Source organism: Hyperoodon ampullatus, assembly GCF_949752795.1.
Source record: "Hyperoodon ampullatus genome assembly, chromosome: 6".
Classification (NCBI taxonomy): domain Eukaryota; kingdom Metazoa; phylum Chordata; class Mammalia; order Artiodactyla; family Ziphiidae; genus Hyperoodon; species Hyperoodon ampullatus.
The window spans coordinates 8,491,396-8,509,717 of record NC_136919.1 but is presented as its reverse complement, the minus strand read 5'-3'; the positions used below and the strand labels follow the sequence as shown (position 1 = coordinate 8,509,717).

The 18,322-nt window shown below is 54.4% G+C and overlaps 2 protein-coding genes across 8 annotated transcripts in view; both read left to right on the top strand.

Moving 5' to 3' along the window:
* Positions 1-5,745, top strand: part of GARNL3 (GTPase activating Rap/RanGAP domain like 3) — a gene marked incomplete at both ends in the record, with an annotated part of 155,540 nt that extends 149,795 nt beyond the window's left edge. For all 3 annotated transcript variants that reach the window (XM_079706783.1, XM_079706781.1, XM_079706782.1), the window contains 4 exons: positions 959-1,097; positions 1,856-2,071; positions 3,541-3,667; positions 5,568-5,745. In XM_079706783.1, the coding sequence (XP_079562909.1) occupies positions 959-1,097; positions 1,856-2,071; positions 3,541-3,667; positions 5,568-5,745 (660 nt within the window). The remainder of the gene's footprint in view (positions 1-958; positions 1,098-1,855; positions 2,072-3,540; positions 3,668-5,567) is intronic.
* Positions 5,746-9,310: 3,565 nt separating this feature from the next.
* Positions 9,311-18,322, top strand: SLC2A8 (solute carrier family 2 member 8; the record flags this gene model as incomplete). 5 transcript variants are annotated; one of them, XM_079705649.1, is made up of 10 exons in its annotated part: positions 9,311-9,366; positions 9,458-9,620; positions 9,871-10,077; positions 11,746-11,845; positions 13,246-13,445; positions 14,226-14,291; positions 14,391-14,499; positions 15,226-15,399; positions 15,776-15,921; positions 17,475-18,322. In XM_079705649.1, 10 exons carry the CDS (start codon positions 9,311-9,313, stop codon positions 17,610-17,612), a joined length of 1,359 nt encoding a protein of 452 aa, XP_079561775.1. In that variant the 3' UTR covers positions 17,613-18,322. The 5 variants fall into 5 exon arrangements, with proteins under 5 accessions (XP_079561775.1, XP_079561774.1, XP_079561773.1 ...); XM_079705648.1 differs by having other exon boundaries at positions 14,148-14,291; XM_079705647.1 differs by having other exon boundaries at positions 14,145-14,291.

Genomic DNA, 18,322 nt, shown 5'->3' with positions numbered 1-18,322 from the left:
AAAGCCTGCGCACAGCAACGAAGACCCAACACAGCCAAAAATAAATAAATAAATTTATTTTAAAAATCTGTTATGTGATCTATTAAACTATTTTTCACCCTCGTACAAATTATTAAACCAAAACTTCTCTCAATTTTAGCATTAGATTCAACACACTTTTAATTTTAATCTTCATTATTAACATTTTCTTCATCACTATAAGTCTAGACAATCAACAAAACAACATATCAAGCTCTGATTTGTAGCATTTGCCGATTTCCATGGTGTAAACAGTCCCACCATGACTGATCTCAAGCTTCCCACGTGACACGATAAAACACAGCGTTAGGAGCCGCTATCACACAGCATTGCCCCACCCGCCCAAGACATTGTTCATGTAAATTACCTCAAGAGCTTGGAGAATACTCAAGGTAGTAAAATAATTAGGAATGGTTGAATTTTGATATTTAGTTCCTTTGTTTTTTAATATAATTTAAGTTTAATAATGGCTGTGTTTAGCAGCCAGCTTGCAAAATCCCTGAAACTCAGCATCCCTGAGTCCACATACCACCGCCGTTACCCCAAAGCCAGCGCATCGAGGGTGTGCTTGAGTATTTGCTGAATCACGAGAACCCATTTCCCCACCTGTGACATGGTCTGACTGAATCCCAAACCCTCTCCAGTTCTAACCTCCAGGTGCCCGAGATCCGTGTCGGGGAAGTGTGTTGTGTCTGTGTTTGCAGCAGGTGTGTGGGAAATTGACTCTTTTCTATTGTGCATCAGCAAACAGATAAGTGGGTGAGGTGAACGCTCAGGAAACGTCTGAGTGCAGAGCTGGAAGCCGCTTCCCCGGCTCGTTCCTGCACCACAGGCCCCAAGGTGGGGGGCAGTTGGGGGCCCTGCAGTGATGACAGAAGGGCCGGTGGGTGCAGGGCCTGTAACAGCAGGTGGCTCAGTAACGCCTTCTCTTTCTCTCTAGTCGGATATATACTTCACAGCAACCGCATCTGTGAACGAGGTCTCATCCGGAGGCAGCTCCAAGGGGGCCAGTGCCCACAATTCTCCTCAGACACCCCCGGGCAGAGACACTCCAGTGTTTCCTTCTTCCCTGGGGGAAGGTGAAGTCCAATTTTTACTGTCTCATGATAGATAGTTTTGATCCGTTCTGATTTCTCTAGTTCATTGTCAAATACTGACATGTGACTACTGCCGAAGGAACTCACTATTTGAAGCCATAAAAAAACTTGCATTGTGGTTGCATTCTTAAGAAACCTTGTGATAATGCCCCCCCAAAAAAATCCCATTATGAAAACAGTTGTTGCAATGGGGAGAAGGGAGTTGAGGGCTAGAGAGATTCCAACTTGCCCCAGCAAGTTATCTTTCCTTCAGGGATGTTAACAGTATAGTAGGTTTTTATAGCTTAAAGGACATAGTCATAAAACCCACACATTACTCAGCACCCAGCTTTCACTCTGCCTGGCTTCGCCCTTGAACCCCGCCCGCAGGCCTTTGTTGTGGTTACTGCCTCGTGCTTTTCCTAACTTCTCACCACATAAGTCGTCACTATGGCTCGTTGTCATGAGAGCTTGGAGCTCCCGAGCAGGACAGCTGTGCTTTTCTTGTCGACTCCTTCCTCCTGTGCACACGTAACCAGGAGTGGGTGCGTTTTTCCCCATTTACCCATGAACACGATGCCCTTAGAAAACAGAGCCGTCGGGCGCCCTCACTTTATTGCCCCTAATGAGACTTGGGAGGTCAGCCTGCAACATAAACTCTTCCTTCATGCTAACTATGTTGAGGAACCAGGAATTATCCTCTTGTGAATAACATGAGCTCTTCTTAAAGTTCTGATGTTCTTTTCGAACTCTTATTTCAGGTGAGATTCAGTCCAAAAATCTATACAAGATTCCACTCAGAAACCTGGTGGGCAGAAGCATCGAGCGGCCTCTGAAATCACCCTTAGTCTCCAAGGTCATCACCCCGCCCACCTCCATCGGCATCGGCATCGCGGCCATTCCTGTCACTCACTCCTTGTCCCTTTCCCGCATGGAGATCAAAGAGATAGCAAGCAGGACCCGCAGGGAGCTGCTGGGTAATGGCTCTCGATTCTTGTGTTTGCACTGTTTGTAAAGATACCCGCTGGGGCTTCCCTGGTGGTGCAGTGTTTAAGCGTCCGCCTGCCGATGCAGGGGACACGGGTTCGTGCCCCGGTCCGGGAAGATCCTACATGCCGCGGAGCGGCTGGGCCCATGAGCCATGGCCGCTAAGCCTGTGCATCCGGAGCCTGTGCTCTGCAACGGGAGAGGCCACAACAGTGAGAGACCCGCGTACAGCAAAAAAAAAAAAGATACCCGCTGGTTTTATCTGTGGATATTAACTGTCCTCAAAAACAATGAGCCCTTTCATAAGGGATTTATAAAGAAATTATAGTGCACCTACACCAAGGAATACTATACATCATTTACCCAAAGACAATGATGTGTCAATCTGTATTTATTGATGTGGAAAGTGCCCAAACCATGTTCGGGGGGAAAGGGCAGTTTGTAAAACAGTAGGTTTAGTCTGATATGACTTTTTAAAACATAAGTATCTATATATGTCTAATTTCCTAGGAAAGTGTCCAGAAGGGTTTATATCCTGCAGTCCTCAGATAACATTTTACATTCGTATATCCAAAATTTTAATTTACTTGGGTTTTTTTTTTCCATATGCTTTGTTTGTTTTCTTGCATGTCTGTGGTACAGTTCAGTTATCCGTCTCAAAGCCCCTGGACTGTGGGGCAGTTCTATGGGGATGGTAGAGATGTAAGATCTTTGCTGTGCCCTCCTCTCTCAATTTACAGGTGGGAGACCAGACCAGAGAAGCAAAAAGCACCATGATGATTGTGAAAATGCTAGACTGTTATAAAGATTTTTGTTCAGAATTGTGAAAACAAAATGAGGAAAAATGGAAATGTTATGTCAAACCAGTAAGAACTGGTTTGAAAACTTGAATTGGCATCTGCACGGCATAAAACTGCAAGGACAGCTGGCCTTGGCACATGCCTGTCCTGCAGTAATGTTTCCTGACCAACTGGAGAAGGGGATTCGGACCACCTGACAGGGCAGGCCTTGACATTGGCAAAGTCAGTTGGTTTTAGAAGTTGGTGGCTTCCACGGCACTTTTAAAACATATGCATTGCTATTTTTAACCCACTATACCCTTAGAAAGCTTGATCTGCCAACTATTGTATAAACCACTGTGCTTTTCAGAAATTGAATCTCTGAGTTGGAGAATGACAGTTTCCAGTGGTAGGACTGTAGATTTTCTCTCCTTCATTAAACTCCTCTGACTCTTTTTTTCCCAATACATATATTCATTCTAATCAGAAGAAAAAAAGACCTTCTACCAACAAGACAACAAGAAAACCAATTATTTAAAAATACAGACTTTATCGTCATTCCTCCTGCCTCGATCCCAATAATGCACCAATACCCAACCAAGAGGAAAAGGGCATTTTCTGTCTCTGTGGCAGCCCTGTGGTAATGACCTTCTGACCTGTGATTCTCCCCTGCAATCCAGGCCTCTCCGATGAAGGTGGACCCAGGGCAGAAGGAGCACCAAAGCCCAAGTCAAAAGCCCGGAAGCGGGTGGAAGAAAACCAAGGAGGCCCTAAACCAGGAACAGTGAGGTCAACTAGCAGCGAAAGGTAAAGAGGGACGCAGCCCCCAGCAGCCCTTTCTCAGGGTGGTGGCCCCTGAAGTCACAGGACAGCCACAGGGCCCTTTCTGCTGACTGATGACGCCATGTGCCAGCCCCTTCGGCCAGCAACAGCAGAGGGTTAGCAGCCAGCTCCCCGCTGAGGATCTCCATAGAACACTGCCTGCCAGGGAGGGGCCCAGACAAATGGGTGACCTCACTAGCAATCCAACAAATGCACATTAAAGTACACTGAGGCTTTTTTTGCTCACCAGATTGACAGGGATTTTGTAAAACAAGAATGTTCAGTAAGAGTGACAGGTGCTCTCCAGTACTTGTGGTGGGCGTAGAAACAGGTACAGCCTTTCTGGATGGCCGTTCAGTATCACACGTCCATGAATATTTGTTGAATCCCACTGATTTGTCCCCTGAGGTCCTCTGTGTCCCTCAATAACATCTTGCCTGCTCCTGTGTGGAGGGCAAGGGGGCACGTGTCCAGGCTCCATTAAGTCATTGAACACACATTCCTGGAGCACCTGGCACTGAGCTGGGGATATGGAGATGAACTTCAGGGCTTCACAGGCTGGTGGGAAAGGCCAACAAAGACATTCTAGGAATTACAGCATTCCAGGGTGGCAGGTGGTACAGAAGAATGAGGGATGCCATCACACCACACCTGGGGCGGGGGGGCGTCCCAAACATCAGGAAAGGCTGAGCCCAGTCTCATAAATCAAGCAAGCATTAGCCTGGCCCAGAGAGAGGCAGTACTCATTCACGCTTTAATCCAATGCACTTTCATTGAGCCCCTACTGTGTGACCAGGCCACTGCCCTCATGGACTTTACATTCCAGTGTGGAGAAACAGATAATAAACCTGTGAACATGGGGCTTCCCTGGTGGCGCAGTGGTTGAGAGTCCGCCTGCCGATGCAGGGGACACGGGTTCGTGCCCCGGTCCGGGAAGATCCCACATGCCGCAGAGCGGCTGGGCCTGTGAGCCATGGCCACTGAGCCTGCGCATCCGGAGCCTGTGCTCCGCAACGGGAGAGGCCACAACAGTGAGAGGCCCGCGTACCGCAAAATAAATAAATAAATAAACCTGTGAACAAATAAGCAAATGCTATCATTTCCATTAGTGACAAGCACTGCAAGGAAATCTATAAGAGGGTAGTGATGGGGGTGGGGCAGATAGAAGGTCTACTTGAGGTGGGGGCTGGGAGTCAAGGAAGGCTTCTTGGAGGAAGTGGCATTGAGCTGAGCTTTGAATGAGAAGGAGCTGGGGGAACAGCCCCGCCGACAGCAGGAATAGCAGGGGTAAAGGCCCTGAAGAGAGAGAGAGAGAGAGAGGGAAGAGAGTGGGTCAGCTTGAGCACAGACAAGGATGCAAGGTCAAGAGCGGCCAGAGGCTGGGCCAGGGCTTTTACAGGCTCCATGAGTACTTGTTGAATGAATGAACTCCCTGAATTTGGTCAAATTGGTTTTGCAGGTATCAAGAGAGTGAGCATCCTGAATGCAGGAGAAAATAGAGAGGGCGGGGGTGGGCTGGGAGGAGGCTGGAGGGGTCAGCAGGGCCAGGGCCTGTGGCTCGGCGTTTCAGCCTTGTCTTCAGGCCGTGGGGAGCCAGGGGAGGGTTTTAGACAGAGTGACATTATCCCGACATTATCCCGATTTTCCTCACAAACACCTGTGTGTCACCGCTGGCCTTTAAAACCCATAACCACCCATGAGATCGGGGCTGTCTGCCTGCAGAACACCAGCTCTGCCGGGGTGGGGGTCACTCCTGCACTTCCCCACCTCTCCCCCATAATGGCAGGGGCGGGGGAGAAGGGCTCCCGAGTTTAGGGGAACAGGAAACAGAGCAGCCAGCTCAGCGGTGCCCCAGGATCCGTTCCCAGTGCCTTTTCTCCTCTAGGATCACGTCGAGCTCCTTGGAAAGTCCTTCCACTTCTGAAGCCAATCCCGAGGGGCGTTACCAGTCGACAAGCTCCGACCCGGACCCTGTGGCTGAGCGAGAAGGCAGCCCTGTCTGGGGCAGCAGCCCCTTTCAGCTCACAGCTTCCTCGGACGAAGACATTATTGACTTGAAGTAAACAGAGTCCCAGTCGAGTTTGCCATCTTTAATTTTCTTATGGAGGTTTATACTCTTTAAGCAGTTCCGACATCAGTTCTCAACAAAATGTGGCTTTTAGCCTGTCCGTGGTCTGTTGGACCAAACCTTCTGCACCCTCGGCCAGTTTGGGTCACTCTCCAATGTCCGGTGCCATCTTAACCTTTGTTTCTTTCTGTTCAGGAACCATCAGTACCCTTGTAATTAAAGGTGGTAGATTTCATTGAGGTTTTAGACTGAAACTTTGAATAAATCAAAAATGTTCATTCTTATTTACTGCAACCTTCTCTTATATTTTATATACTTAGATGGAAAAGTTATTTTTTCATTACAGTTTTGTTTTGTCACATACTGTGTTTCTTTTATAAAGAAAAGCCATTGCTTTGAAAATTTATTATAAATAAGTTTTCTTTCTGCACCTTTGGCCCCTGTTGCTGTTTCAGTTCACTGTGATTGGAACCAGCTGCGTTTCTGCCTACAGACTTGAGAAAAGCTGAATTTTTAGATCTTCGAACCTCCTGCTTCTTTCTCTTTGTGTCTCACAAAAAATAATAAGGTATAGGAGCCTGTTAAAGAGTCTTACGATTTTTTTGGGGGGGTTATTGTTATTGTGAAATCATATAACCAAGAAACAGTTACTCTCCATCATCAAAATTATCATTCTCAAATTCCCTCCTCTTGTTCCAGTCTGCTTTGCTCTCTCACATGAACCAAATGATTATCCTTCTTCTTATCATGTATCTGCCTTCCGTTGCTCCCTCCTTAAAGTGAGAAGAAAATGTAAGTCTGGCCAGGTGAGAATGAAACAGTGAGATGTCAGCCTCTAGCCAGGGGAAATCAAAGGAGGGAAACCTAGTTTCACTGATATTGTAACAATTTTAAGCAGTGTGAAGAAGATATTACTTTTGGCTTTAGTCTGATGGATTCCATTTTATTCTGTCTCGTCTTGCCTATATTACCCATCAAAAGAAACTTGAGATCATTTCCCCTGTTAAAGTGGCTCTGAGGAGTTCTTCTGCAGGTCTTCTCACTAAGTGCAGAGGCCTGCGCTTAACATGACCTTGATCTGATAGATTTCACAGAAGTTCTGGACCCTACCTCCTCTGGACCTTGCACACTGTGGGGAGAGCTCCCCTCTCTGCCTGTGGCACAGACGGTCCAACATGAAGCATCCGAGCTGAAGGCTGCCTGGTCCCCTTCAGCAGAAGGCAAGAGGTGAGAGTATTAACGACAGAGCTTTTTAGGTGTGCCCAGGAGTCTCCCCACAGTCTTTGTAGCATTCAGCATTCCCGTTCTTCTTCTGTGTTTTGTTATGCCCTTTTTGTATAAAGGGGGAAAACACCCGATCAACTACATACTGTATCTCAACCTCACCTAAAGTTTTGTGAATTAGATTCTATTATTCTTGCTTTTCAAGTAAGGAAACTGAGGCTCAGAAAGGGGCAGTGATTTGAACCTGTGAGTTCTCTGACCCCAGAGCTGTGCTCTCTCCCCTGTCCACCATATAGAGCCAGGCTGAGTGCCTTGTATCGGTTGAATCTGGCTGGTGTTTTTCGTGTTAAAATACTCTGTAAGCTTCATGAGCTTGTATGTGTGTTTTTCCTGTCATTTTTTTTTTTTTCTGAAGTTTCTTACCTCTCAGCCTGGAATAGAAAAACCAAGGGCTATCTAGACCATTCTTTCAAAGAGATTGGCAGCAAGTGGCACCCCCTGATTTGACAAGAGTCACAGATCTGAGGAGTGGATGTAGAAACGGCAAGAGGTGGGCCCTACTAAACAGACTGATGGTGCTTAGCTTATAAAGGGGGAGCAGGAGGCTGATCTGGCAGCAGTGTCTGCTTACAAAGGCCAAGAAGTGAACACTGCACACTCATGGGGAGGGAGATGACCAGCAAGAGGGCAGGAGCACGTCTGTAGGGATCCATGGCTCAGAGGGCTGGCTGGCCTTAGCTGGGCTCGCTGGATCACTCAGTTTACAGAAGCCTCTCTGCATATCCCTCAGACTGAATTGCAAAGTAAACCGTCTAAATGCAGCGTTTGCCCTTGAAGTCTGAGGCATCCCTCCTCTCTGCAAACACCAAGTACCCACTGTCTGGAGCAGGAAATCATGTCCATCGCGGGAGGGAGAGAAGTAAACAGGTCATCACAAGCAATGATAAGTGCTAAACATTTATGACTGGAGCACAGATGCTGAGGAAGCACAGAGGGGCGGTTGCCTAAGTCTTGAAAGACAGTACTATCAGGTGACTGCACTGATCATACAGGCTAGCATTTGAGTACCTGGCATGTGCTTGGTCTTTTTATATATTGCCCCTACTCAAAACCCTCCTGCAAGATAGTTAACTGTCATCTCCACTTAGAGATGAGGAAACGGAGGGCCAGAGAGGGATTAGAAGCTAAGCCTATCACTCTCTTAGCCCTGGTTCTTGCCGGAAATACACAGCACTCCACCGCAGTTGCCTGCACCCAGAGAGCGCGGCATACAAACAGCGAGATTCTACAGCGCACTGACTTCATCGTACTCACCTCCAGCAGTGACCTGGGTGCACGCACACAGAGAGGCTGGCTATTAACATCCGCAGGGAACTCAAAATTGGGAGATATTAAGATGAAGATTCCAAAGTCAGGGTTACCTATGAAGTGAGTGGAATTTAACAGGGAGCGTAGAGCTCACTGATTTAAGCCCAGATCAGTCACAGCTATGAGGCATGAGGGACCCCGCCCAACACGGGACCTCAGCACCCGAAGGCCCTGGTCATCGTCGGCAACCTGGGCCTCCCCCCGGCCCACCCCAACCCCGAGTCGTGACGAGCAGGGAGGTGGGCTGCGGCGCCAAGGGCCACGCCTCTGCCCCGGCAACGAAGCTGGAGCGCCAGGCTCGGCATCCGAGAGAGTGGGTCAGAACCGTTGTTTGGAGACCTTCCGCCCTGCGGCTCTAGTTGGGCAGAAGTGCCCAGGCCCCAGGGCAGCGGTTAACGCTGAACAGGAACCGCAGACCCGACCACGGAGGGGAGTCGCTGCTGCCCAGAGTGGGGGCGGGAAGTTCTGGGCGCAGCCCACGTGCTCGCCTTCGTCCAACTCCTAACCCCATTGGTTGAAGCTAGATTGAGAGGCGGATCCAGGCACAAGTGCAATCCCCGCCCTCCACCCTCATTGGCCGGCTCGGTGTGAGGTATCTATATGACCCCGCCTCCGAGCTCGCATCACACTCCTATTGGATGGCTGTGTGCTCCGGGCCAGCTACAAACTCCGCCCCACCTATACACTGGATAGCTCTGTCCTAGGGGTGGTTCCAGTGCTCGTCGCCTACCGGCTCTTTGCTTCCATTGGTCCGCTTTGACTTCAAGGGCGGCTCCTAGCGCAGAGGCGAACACCGCCTTGCGTTCCCATTGGTTACTCCCACACCCGCCGCCGTTCCGACCCCGCCCCAGAGCCACCACTCACCGTTCATTGGCTGGCTCTGGCCTGACAGGCCGGTGCAGGCCGCACTCGCGGGACCCGCTGCAGTACAGGCGTCGGAGCTGACCGGGCAAGCGTTGGCGGCGGACATGACTCCTGGGGACCAGGAGGAGACCCAGCCGCTCCTGCGGCCGCCGGGCGGCAGGTGAGCGGACAGGGGAACCCGAGCCCCGGGGGCGCTGCCTCGCCCCTCCCGCTGCGCCAGGCCCCGCTCACCGACCTCCTCGTCCCAGCAGCGCTCCCCGCAGCCGCCGCGTCTTCCTCGCCGCCTTCGCCGCTGCTCTGGGCCCACTCAGCTTCGGCTTCGCGCTCGGCTACAGCTCCCCGGCCATCCCGAGCCTGCGGCGTGCCGCGCCCCCGGCCCTGCGCCTCGACGATGCCGCCGCCTCCTGGTTCGGGGTGAGGACTCGGGCTCACCCTCCAGCCCTCCTGGGACCCTCCTTCGCCCACCCTTAAGATGGGCGCCAGGACCCTCCCCCTGCCTGGCTTCGGGCGGGCACTGAGACCCTCCGCCGAGTACGTCCCGGCTCCCCTGCCAGGGGTCGCCCATCCCCTTCCCCCAAGGCCGCTGAGGGTGGGGTAGAGGGCGAGGTTGGGCCGCGGCACCCTCCGGCGCCCCCTCCTCAGCCGGCGGTCGCCCCGCCCCCAGGCCATCGTGACCCTGGGCGCCGCGGCGGGGGGCGTGCTGGGCGGCTGGCTCGTGGACCGCGCTGGACGCAAGCTGAGCCTCCTGCTCTGCGCCGGGCCCTTCGTGGCCGGCTTCACCGTCATCACCGCGGCTCAGAACGTGTGGATGCTGCTCGGAGGCCGCCTCCTCACCGGCCTGGCCTGCGGCATTGCCTCGCTAGTGGCCCCGGTGAGTGTGTCCCCCAGCCTGGCGCCCTGGGACCCGGGAGAAGGAGCAGACCTGGGGGCCTTGTTTCTCCCTGGCTGCGGCCCCCTGCCTACCTGGCACCATGCCCCTTCCCTGCTTCGTCTTCCTTACACTCCAACGGGCCTTGGAAATAGCCGCTGTTACTGTCCTTGGTTACAGATGAAGTGAGCTTAAGAAACCTGAAGTCCTTTGTTTAGGCACAGCTAGTCAGTGGTGAAGCTATTACTGGAGCCCAGGATGGTGCCACTTAACAAGCTCTCTCTTTTGCTCTACAAATAAGATGGTATCTGTAGATGGTCAACAGAAGCCTCACAGTATGGCTCAGATCCCCCCTTTGTCATTCAGACCACTGACTACAGTTTAGCAGGAAAATCCTGTTCTGGTTTGTCCCCAGGGGCAAAGCCTGCTGGGACCTGCCCTCCCCTTCACTGCTCAGGAACCTGACCTCCAGCCACTTCCCCTGCTTCTCTCTCACCACCTCCTGACTCAGCACTGCCCAGGCTGCCTTTGGAGCTGGACATCTGGGTGAAATCCTGGCTCTGCCACTTACCAGGGCAGAGCACCTCTCTGCGCCTGTAAAATGGGAATAATAGCATCACCTCGTGCTGTGGTTGTGAGGCTTCAGTGAGACCCTGCACATACAGCCCTGGCCCTGGCATGGCCTGTGGAAGGACTTTGGACCCTGGCAGCTGGGATTGTGACCCATGAACTGCCGCTGGTCATGAGTTTGGATGATCAACCACCCACACCCTAACCTGGTCAAGATTGAGAGCAGTAGCTCAGAATCCATCCCTTTGCACCTACCACTCATTTCAGCTGCATTTGCTGGGTAACAGGCAGCAGCTAGGTTGGATTTTATATTCTGGAGGGTTTTTTTTACTGGGCAAAAACACACCTGTCGGGGCTTCCCTGGTGGCGCAGTGGTTGAGAGTCCGCCTGCCAATGCAGGGGACACGGGTTCATGCCCCGGTCCGGGAGGATCCCACATGCCGCAGAGTGGCTGGGCCCGTGAGCCATGGCTGCTGAGCCTGTGTGTCCAGAGCCTGTGCTCCGCAATGGGAGAGGCCACAACAGTGAGAGGCCCGCGTACCGCAAAACACAAAACAAAACAAAACAAAACACACCTGTCTTAGACATGGGCATAAGGTATGGAATAACCTAGAAGCATGGGCAAGGGCTTTCTGGCTCCTGAGCCCAGAGGATGCCGTGGCAGTCACTGATAGCAACTGAGGTGAAGAGTTCCTGCTTTCACTCCAAGGGCACCACTCAAAGTATGGTCCTTGGACCAGCAGCCTGGGTGTCACATGGAGTTGGTTAGAAAGGCAGAATCTTGGACCACCGCACACCTATTGCATCAGGATTTGCATTTTGTCAAGGGTATACATACAATAAATGAAAGGTTGAAAAGCCCTTCTCGCCCCCGCCCCACACACATAGCAGCCACTTCTATACCCTTTAAACACCTGCTGCAGATCACTTGGTGGGGGCAGGGAGGTATGCGGAGGGCTCTGCTGACCAGGGCCTGCAGTTAGGAGCCCGCTGGGCCTGCAGCTGCCCCAGTCGAGGCTCTCCTCAGCTCTGAATGGTTGGGACTTTTCAGTTTTAAGAACTCTTCGACCCCAAGTAAAATCCCATCTTAATTACCAACAGGTCTATATCTCCGAAATTGCCTACCCCGAAGTACGGGGGCTGCTCGGCTCCTGTGTGCAGCTGATGGTCGTCATAGGCATCCTCCTAGCCTATCTGGCAGGTATAGTTTTCGTGTTATCTCTCTTGATAACTGTTAATGGCTTCGTGGCTATTTTACAGATATAGAAACTGAAGTTCAGAGAGGTCAAGGGATTTGCCTGAGGTCACACAGCCACTGCCCAAGATGCCAGGTTCCCAGACCACCTCCCTGAGACCCTGGGTCATGTGGGTCTTGGGACAAAGTTCTGGGGAGAGCTGGAGAAGGTGATGTCCTCATCTTCCCAGAGCAGAAGCGCATTCCAGGAGTGCGGGGAGGGCTGACTGGTTAGGTCAGTACCTCGCTGTGTGGTGGCAAACTAGGGTCCTGGGGGTGGAGGGGGCACTCCAGAGTCTTTAGCCTAAGAGCTTGGAGGACCCAAGCCTGTCTCCCTCAGAATCAGTACTGGATTTGCAGCCTGAAGGAGGCAGGTTCCAGGGGACCCGAGGGTCAGAGCAGCATGAGGAAGCTTCCAGAGGCAGACTGGAACTGAGCTGGGATAGAAAGAGGGCAGGCTTCACATCTGACAGTCCCAGGTTAGGGGAATCTGCCAGTTACTAGCTGTGTGACATTGGCGTAGTCACACTGCCCCTGGGAGCCTCAATTTCCCTGTCTTTAAGTGGAGATAATCCTACCTAGTCCGGGACTGTTGAGGGATTAAGTGACACTGTGAAAAGTGCCTGGCAGCAGGCCCCAAATGAGAATTGTCAAGGAATGGCCTGAGAACCGTTGCGGGGGGGGGCCTTTGGGCCTGACGGGCTGTGGCAGGGCCTGGGGCACGTGCCCTCTGGTTCTTCAGAGTAGCTGACATGCGGGTCCGTGGTCTTTCATTTTTACCCACTTACCCTCCTGAGTCTCATTCAGAGTCCTGCCAGCAGTCTAGCTGCCTTGCGGGGCCAGCAGTATGCCAAAGCCCCTGCACAGACACTGACGTTCGGGACAGACATGTGGGTCACACCCGTAGAATTTCCTCCAGGTCATCATAATCTGCACTTTCATTGATCAATTTCTGTGAGTTTTGATTGACTGGTTTTCAGTGAAAAGTCTCCCCCAAGTCTGTCCCTCTTCCTCCGGAGGCGCCAGCCTGGCCTGCTTCTCGGCAGCCTTCCTGAGAGTCTGCATGTAGGAGGACTATGCATATTTATTCCCCCACTCCTACGTTTTAGACGAATGGTGCCATATACCACGTCAATACAGCAAGCGCCTTTGTTTAATGGCTACATAAATATTCACTGATATACCCCCCATCGTTTCCACAACATTTCGCAATAATAATGACAAACCCGAGGGTAGTCATGCAAAGGTACTGAGGTCCCCACCCCTTAAGCTGAGTCCCTGGGGTTGGTGAGGGGGCAGGCACTCCCAGAGAAGGTCCAGGCGGGCTCACCCCAGCTCTGATGTCTGACCCACCCCGCCCCACCCAGGCTGGGTCCTCAAGTGGCGCTGGCTGGCTGTGCTGGGCTGTGTTCCCCCCTCCTTCATGCTGCTGCTCATGTGCTGCATGCCTGAGACCCCTCGCTACTTGCTGACTCAGCACAAGCGCCAGGAAGCCGTGGCTGCCATGCAGTTCCTGTGGGGCTCCGAGCAGGGCTGGGAAGAGCCCCCTGTCGGGGCTGAGCACCAGGTGAGGGGCTGGGAGCCAGAGCTGGAGGGAGGGGACCATGAGGTATCACCCCTTTGCAGCCAGGGGAGGTCAACACAGTCTGTTGCAAAGGTTGTACACGAACAGTGGCGGTGGGGATCAGGGGTGTTCTCCTGCTCGAGCCCCACTGCTCAGCTGGGCCCCAACCTTGGACATCCCTGGGAAAGCCTGAGCCTTGATCTTCCTGTCCCAGGAAGAGAAAGGCCGGGCCACATCAGAGGAAAATGCAGGTGCAGATTTGAGGACTTAAATTTTTTTAAACAGGGAGTTGTCAGGCAGGGGAGAAGACTGAGTCTCTGCCCCTTACCTGCCGTGTGACCTTCCCATCTTTAGCCCTAGTTGCTTCATCTGTAAAGTGGGAGTCATAGCACGTGTCTGGCAGTGGTGGTGAGGGTCAGTGGGGCATGGGGAGGCGCTTGGCCCAGGCCCAGACCCAAGGTTGGTGGGATTCGGGAAGCCTGGGCTCTTTGCTCATAGAACATCTTTGTAGATCCCCCAACAAATCAGGAAGGGACGTGGGGAGGTGAGGATCTTGTCACCTTACAAATCGGAGGCTAAAGTGATGCAGGGACCTGAAGCAGAGGCTCCCTTACTCCACCAGGCCTCAGGACGGTGGGCTCAAAGCTGGGGCGCCCTCGGGACAGGGTAGAGAGAAGCACTGATGCCTGGTCTCCATCTGAGCAGGGCTTCCACTTGGCCCAGCTGCGGCGTCCTGGCGTCTACAAGCCCTTCATCATCGGCATTTCACTGATGGCCTTCCAGCAGCTGTCGGGCATCAACGCTGTCATGTTCTATGCAGAGACCATCTTTGAGGAGGCCAAGTTCAAGGTAAAGAGGCCTCTGCCCCGGCCTGCCTCACCTGGATGCCATATGGGTGGGATCTAGTTCCGGGGTCTTCACCTGACCCGCCTCGGCCCGTCTCCTCAGGACAGCAGCCTGGCCTCGGTCATCGTGGGGATCATCCAGGTGCTGTTCACGGCTGTAGCGGCCCTCGTCATGGACAGAGCCGGGCGCAGGCTGCTCCTGGCCTTGTCAGGTGAGGCCCAAGGGTGACGGCTCAGCCCTCTGCAGGTGGGTGGCCCAGGCCAGCCTCCCACCACAGGCTGGAGGGTCTTTGCTGAGGTCACCACGTTGAGGGAGGAGGACAATGGCTGAGTGTCCCTGAGAACAAGGCCAAGACTTCAGGAGAGCTCTCACTGAGCACTTGTCTGAGGCCAGGCCCGTGCTAACAGCATCGCTGCATCACACCTTAACCTTCACAGTGAACCTACAAGAAGGCGCCATCAGGGCCCAGGGTACGATGAGGAAACTGAGGGCCCGGGCTGAAGTGGCTCAGAAGCTTGTGGTCTTTCTGGGCAAGTGACTTTACCTGAGCCTGTTTCCCCTCTGTGAAACGGGGGTAACTGTGGGCCATTGTGAGGATCAGGAGATGATCCGAGTGAGGCTCCTGGTGTTCTGAGCCCCACCAAGCACTTGGTGCTGCTGGCTCTGTGGCTGCTCCTGCTTCCTCAGGCCAGGGAGGGTCTGCTTCCAGGAGCTTCTTGGAGTTTGCTGAGGTTCAAGGTCCAAGCCGGGGCTGGCAGGGCCGGGCCCGGGTGAGTGCAGCCAGGCAGGGCTCTGCTCACTGCCCCTCTCAGAGGCATCCGGGCCACGTTGCTGTGGCCCACAGTGCACTGAGACTTGAGCCCCCCAGTGCCACGTGCCCGGGCCACGGGCCGCCTCCCCCTGCCCTGTCCTGCCCACTGCCGCGCTCCGCCTGCAGGTGTGGTCATGGTGTTCAGCACCAGCGCCTTTGGCACCTACTTCAAGCTGACCCAGGGCGGCCCCAGCAACTCCTCACACGTGGACCTCCTGGCGGCCATCTCCATGGAGCCCGCCGGTGGCGGTGTGGGGCTGGCCTGGCTGGCGGTGGGCAGCATGTGCCTCTTCATCGCCGGTGAGTGGGGGGGCTGAGGGGGTGGTGAGGGGGCTGCCCTGTCACCCCCGGGTTCCTGTGGCTCCCAGTGAGGCCAGGCCTACCCGCCCTCGCCTCTGCGTCTGCAGCTCTGACCGTGTGCCAGGCACCAAGCCGAGCCCGTCTCTGCTCCTCTCACACGACTGCCACGGCAGCCCTCCAAGCAGGCCCCTCCTTGTCCCGTTCCGTAGCAAAGGCCTGATGCATAAGAAGTGAGGACAGTGGCCTAAGACTCCAGGCTGGGATCCAGGCCCCCTCAGGCCACAGCTGGGCAGCCCCGCAAGACTTCAGCCCAGGTGGTCTGCAGCGAGCCGAGGGTCCAGCCCCGTGGGCCCTGACGCCTGTCTTGCTCCCGCAGGCTTTGCTGTGGGCTGGGGACCCATCCCCTGGCTCCTCATGTCTGAGATCTTCCCCCTGCACGTCAAGGGCGTGGCCACGGGCGTCTGCGTCCTCACCAACTGGTTCATGGCCTTTCTCGTGACAAAAGAGTTCAGCAGCCTCATGGTGAGTGCGGGCCCCGATGGCCTCCCCCTCACGCAGTAGTCGGCAGAGAAGCGCTTTTCAGAATTTCTCTTGTTGCGAGAGATTTGGGGTCCGTGGCTCTGCATTTAGGCTGAGGCCCAGCATCTTGCGACACCATCTTGGTCCGGGGTGAGGGGGAGCAGACAGGCCGGGGCAGGCGAGAACCCCAGGCTGTGGCCACTCAGGAACCTCCAGGCTGTCCAGGCAGGACAGCAGGGCTGACCTCGTCCCCCACTGGACTCCGGGGACACGGGCTGGGAAGCAGGGCTGTGAGAGAAACTCCGGCTTTGGAGTCAACAGGCCTGGGCTCCGTCCCCATCTTGGCCGCCTCCCTGCTGGGTGACGCTGGGTGTGCTGCTCACCCTCCTCTGAGCCAGCTTCCTGGACTGGAAATGGACAAGGGTAACGTACCTTCCTCTCAGGGTTGATGGGAGCATCAGTTCAGTTCAACACGTTGCCACCTTCTCATGGATGGGCTGACACAGACATGGTCCCTGCCTCAGGGCCTCCCGTCCGATAGGGGGCACCACTCTGGTGCAGACAGTCAAGGCATTTGTTCAGTCATTCGTTCCCCCCCAGGTCTCCTGGTACGTACCATGTCCAGGCCTGTTCAGGGTGCCAGAACGGCAGTGAATGAGATGGACAGGGTCCCCTTTATGACAAGGACTGGTGTGACAGTGGACAGTGGTGGGAGGATGAAGCACCAGGAGGCCGGGCTGGGGCAGGGGAGGCAGGTCACGAGAGGGGTGGATGCTTGGGGCTGGACCGGCCTCTGTGTAGAGCCTGTGCTACCCCAGGGAGCATGTCAGGAAGACCAGAGCAGAGGCCTGGGGGCGGAAATTACTTGCCAGGAGCTTGGAGGGGACAGACAGTCAAGGAGGGGGATGGCACCAAAGGACCTAAGAGTGACCTGCGGGTGTACAGTGCTGAGAGGCCAAGAGAAAGACTTCAAGGAGCGGGGGGTGGGGTCACCATGTCCCAGAGGAAGAGGAGCTGAAAGAGAGTGGCCTTCGGTTCTGGCACCTGGGAGGTCACTGAGGCTGGGCTGGGAGAGTGGACTGACTCTGACTGAAAGTCACCGCTCCCTCCCCCCTCCACGCATGGGCCCTGAGTGTCCCCGTGTGTGCACACGCCCCCATTGCCACCTGCTGATAGCTCCCCCATTTCCTCCCGCACCAAGAAGAGACTCCTAAGGCGGCAGGGACCACAGAGGGCAGGGCCAAAGCTGAGTGTAGAGCCGAGATCTGTGGGCCCTGGGGTCAGACACTGGGGGAGGAAGCCCAGCTGTCACTTGATAGCAGGTCTCTGACCTGGGGGCAGTCACTTCGTCATAGTGAGCCTCAGTGTCCCCGCCACACAACTTCCACACCTTGGACAGTGCTCAGCTCAGGCTTCTGGATGGCGGACCCCAGAACCTCCTGCACTCCCCTGAGCCTGGGCAGGGTGGGCCCCGATTGGGGCCTCAGCTTCTCGGCTGGGGCATGAGGGCTCCTGACCTGCCGCGTCCATGCATGGCCTCTCCACTCTCTTCGCAGGAGGTGCTCAGGCCCTACGGTGCCTTCTGGCTGGCCTCTGCCTTCTGCATCTTCAGTGTCCTTTTCACTCTGGCCTGTGTCCCTGAAACGAAAGGAAAGACTTTGGAGCAAATCACAGCCCATTTTGAGGGGCGATGACAGCCCCTTCCCGGGAGTGGCTGCCCCTCCTAGCTGGACCGGCTTTGGGCCTCGGAGGGGATGGTGCCCGCCTGTGACTCCAAACTGAGCCTCAGCTGCAGCCTGGACGCCCCGCCTGCCCCCAGGGAGTCAGGAGCCAGGACTGTAGCCCCTTGGAGCCTTGTCCTCTGGGGCCCCTCCTTCCTGCCCAGCTCTCTACAGCCCAGTGAAGCACAGGGACAAGGTTCCCAGCCCCTGGGTCCAGTTTCCACTGCTGCCCTGTGACTCGTGCGGAGGGAACATCTCGGAGACGCTTTGTTGTCCTGTGGTCAGTCCTCCACGTGCCGTTTCCATCACAACACAAAAGTGACAACAGAGAAGGGGGACTCTTGGTTCCTGGTTTTCTGGAGAAGATGCTTTTGGAGGCTGGGTGATGGCCATGGTTACTCCTCTCACGTGGCTGCATTATCAGGAAGGAACTTTGCCAAATAAATATTTGACTCAGAAAATCAGGTCATGACCTCTTTGTGTGGGCTGCAGTCCAGAAGGGCATTTTCCTGTGCCTTCCATAAAACTAGGCCTCCCACGAACTGAGTCTTGCCAAGAACATCTATGGATCTGCTTTCTCGTGGTCAGCTAGGCTTGCCTTTGGCACTTGGAGGTCATTCCTGACTCTTTCCTTGGGTTCAGTCTCCTGAATCATTAGTCATCAGATCTTGAGTTCCTCCTGC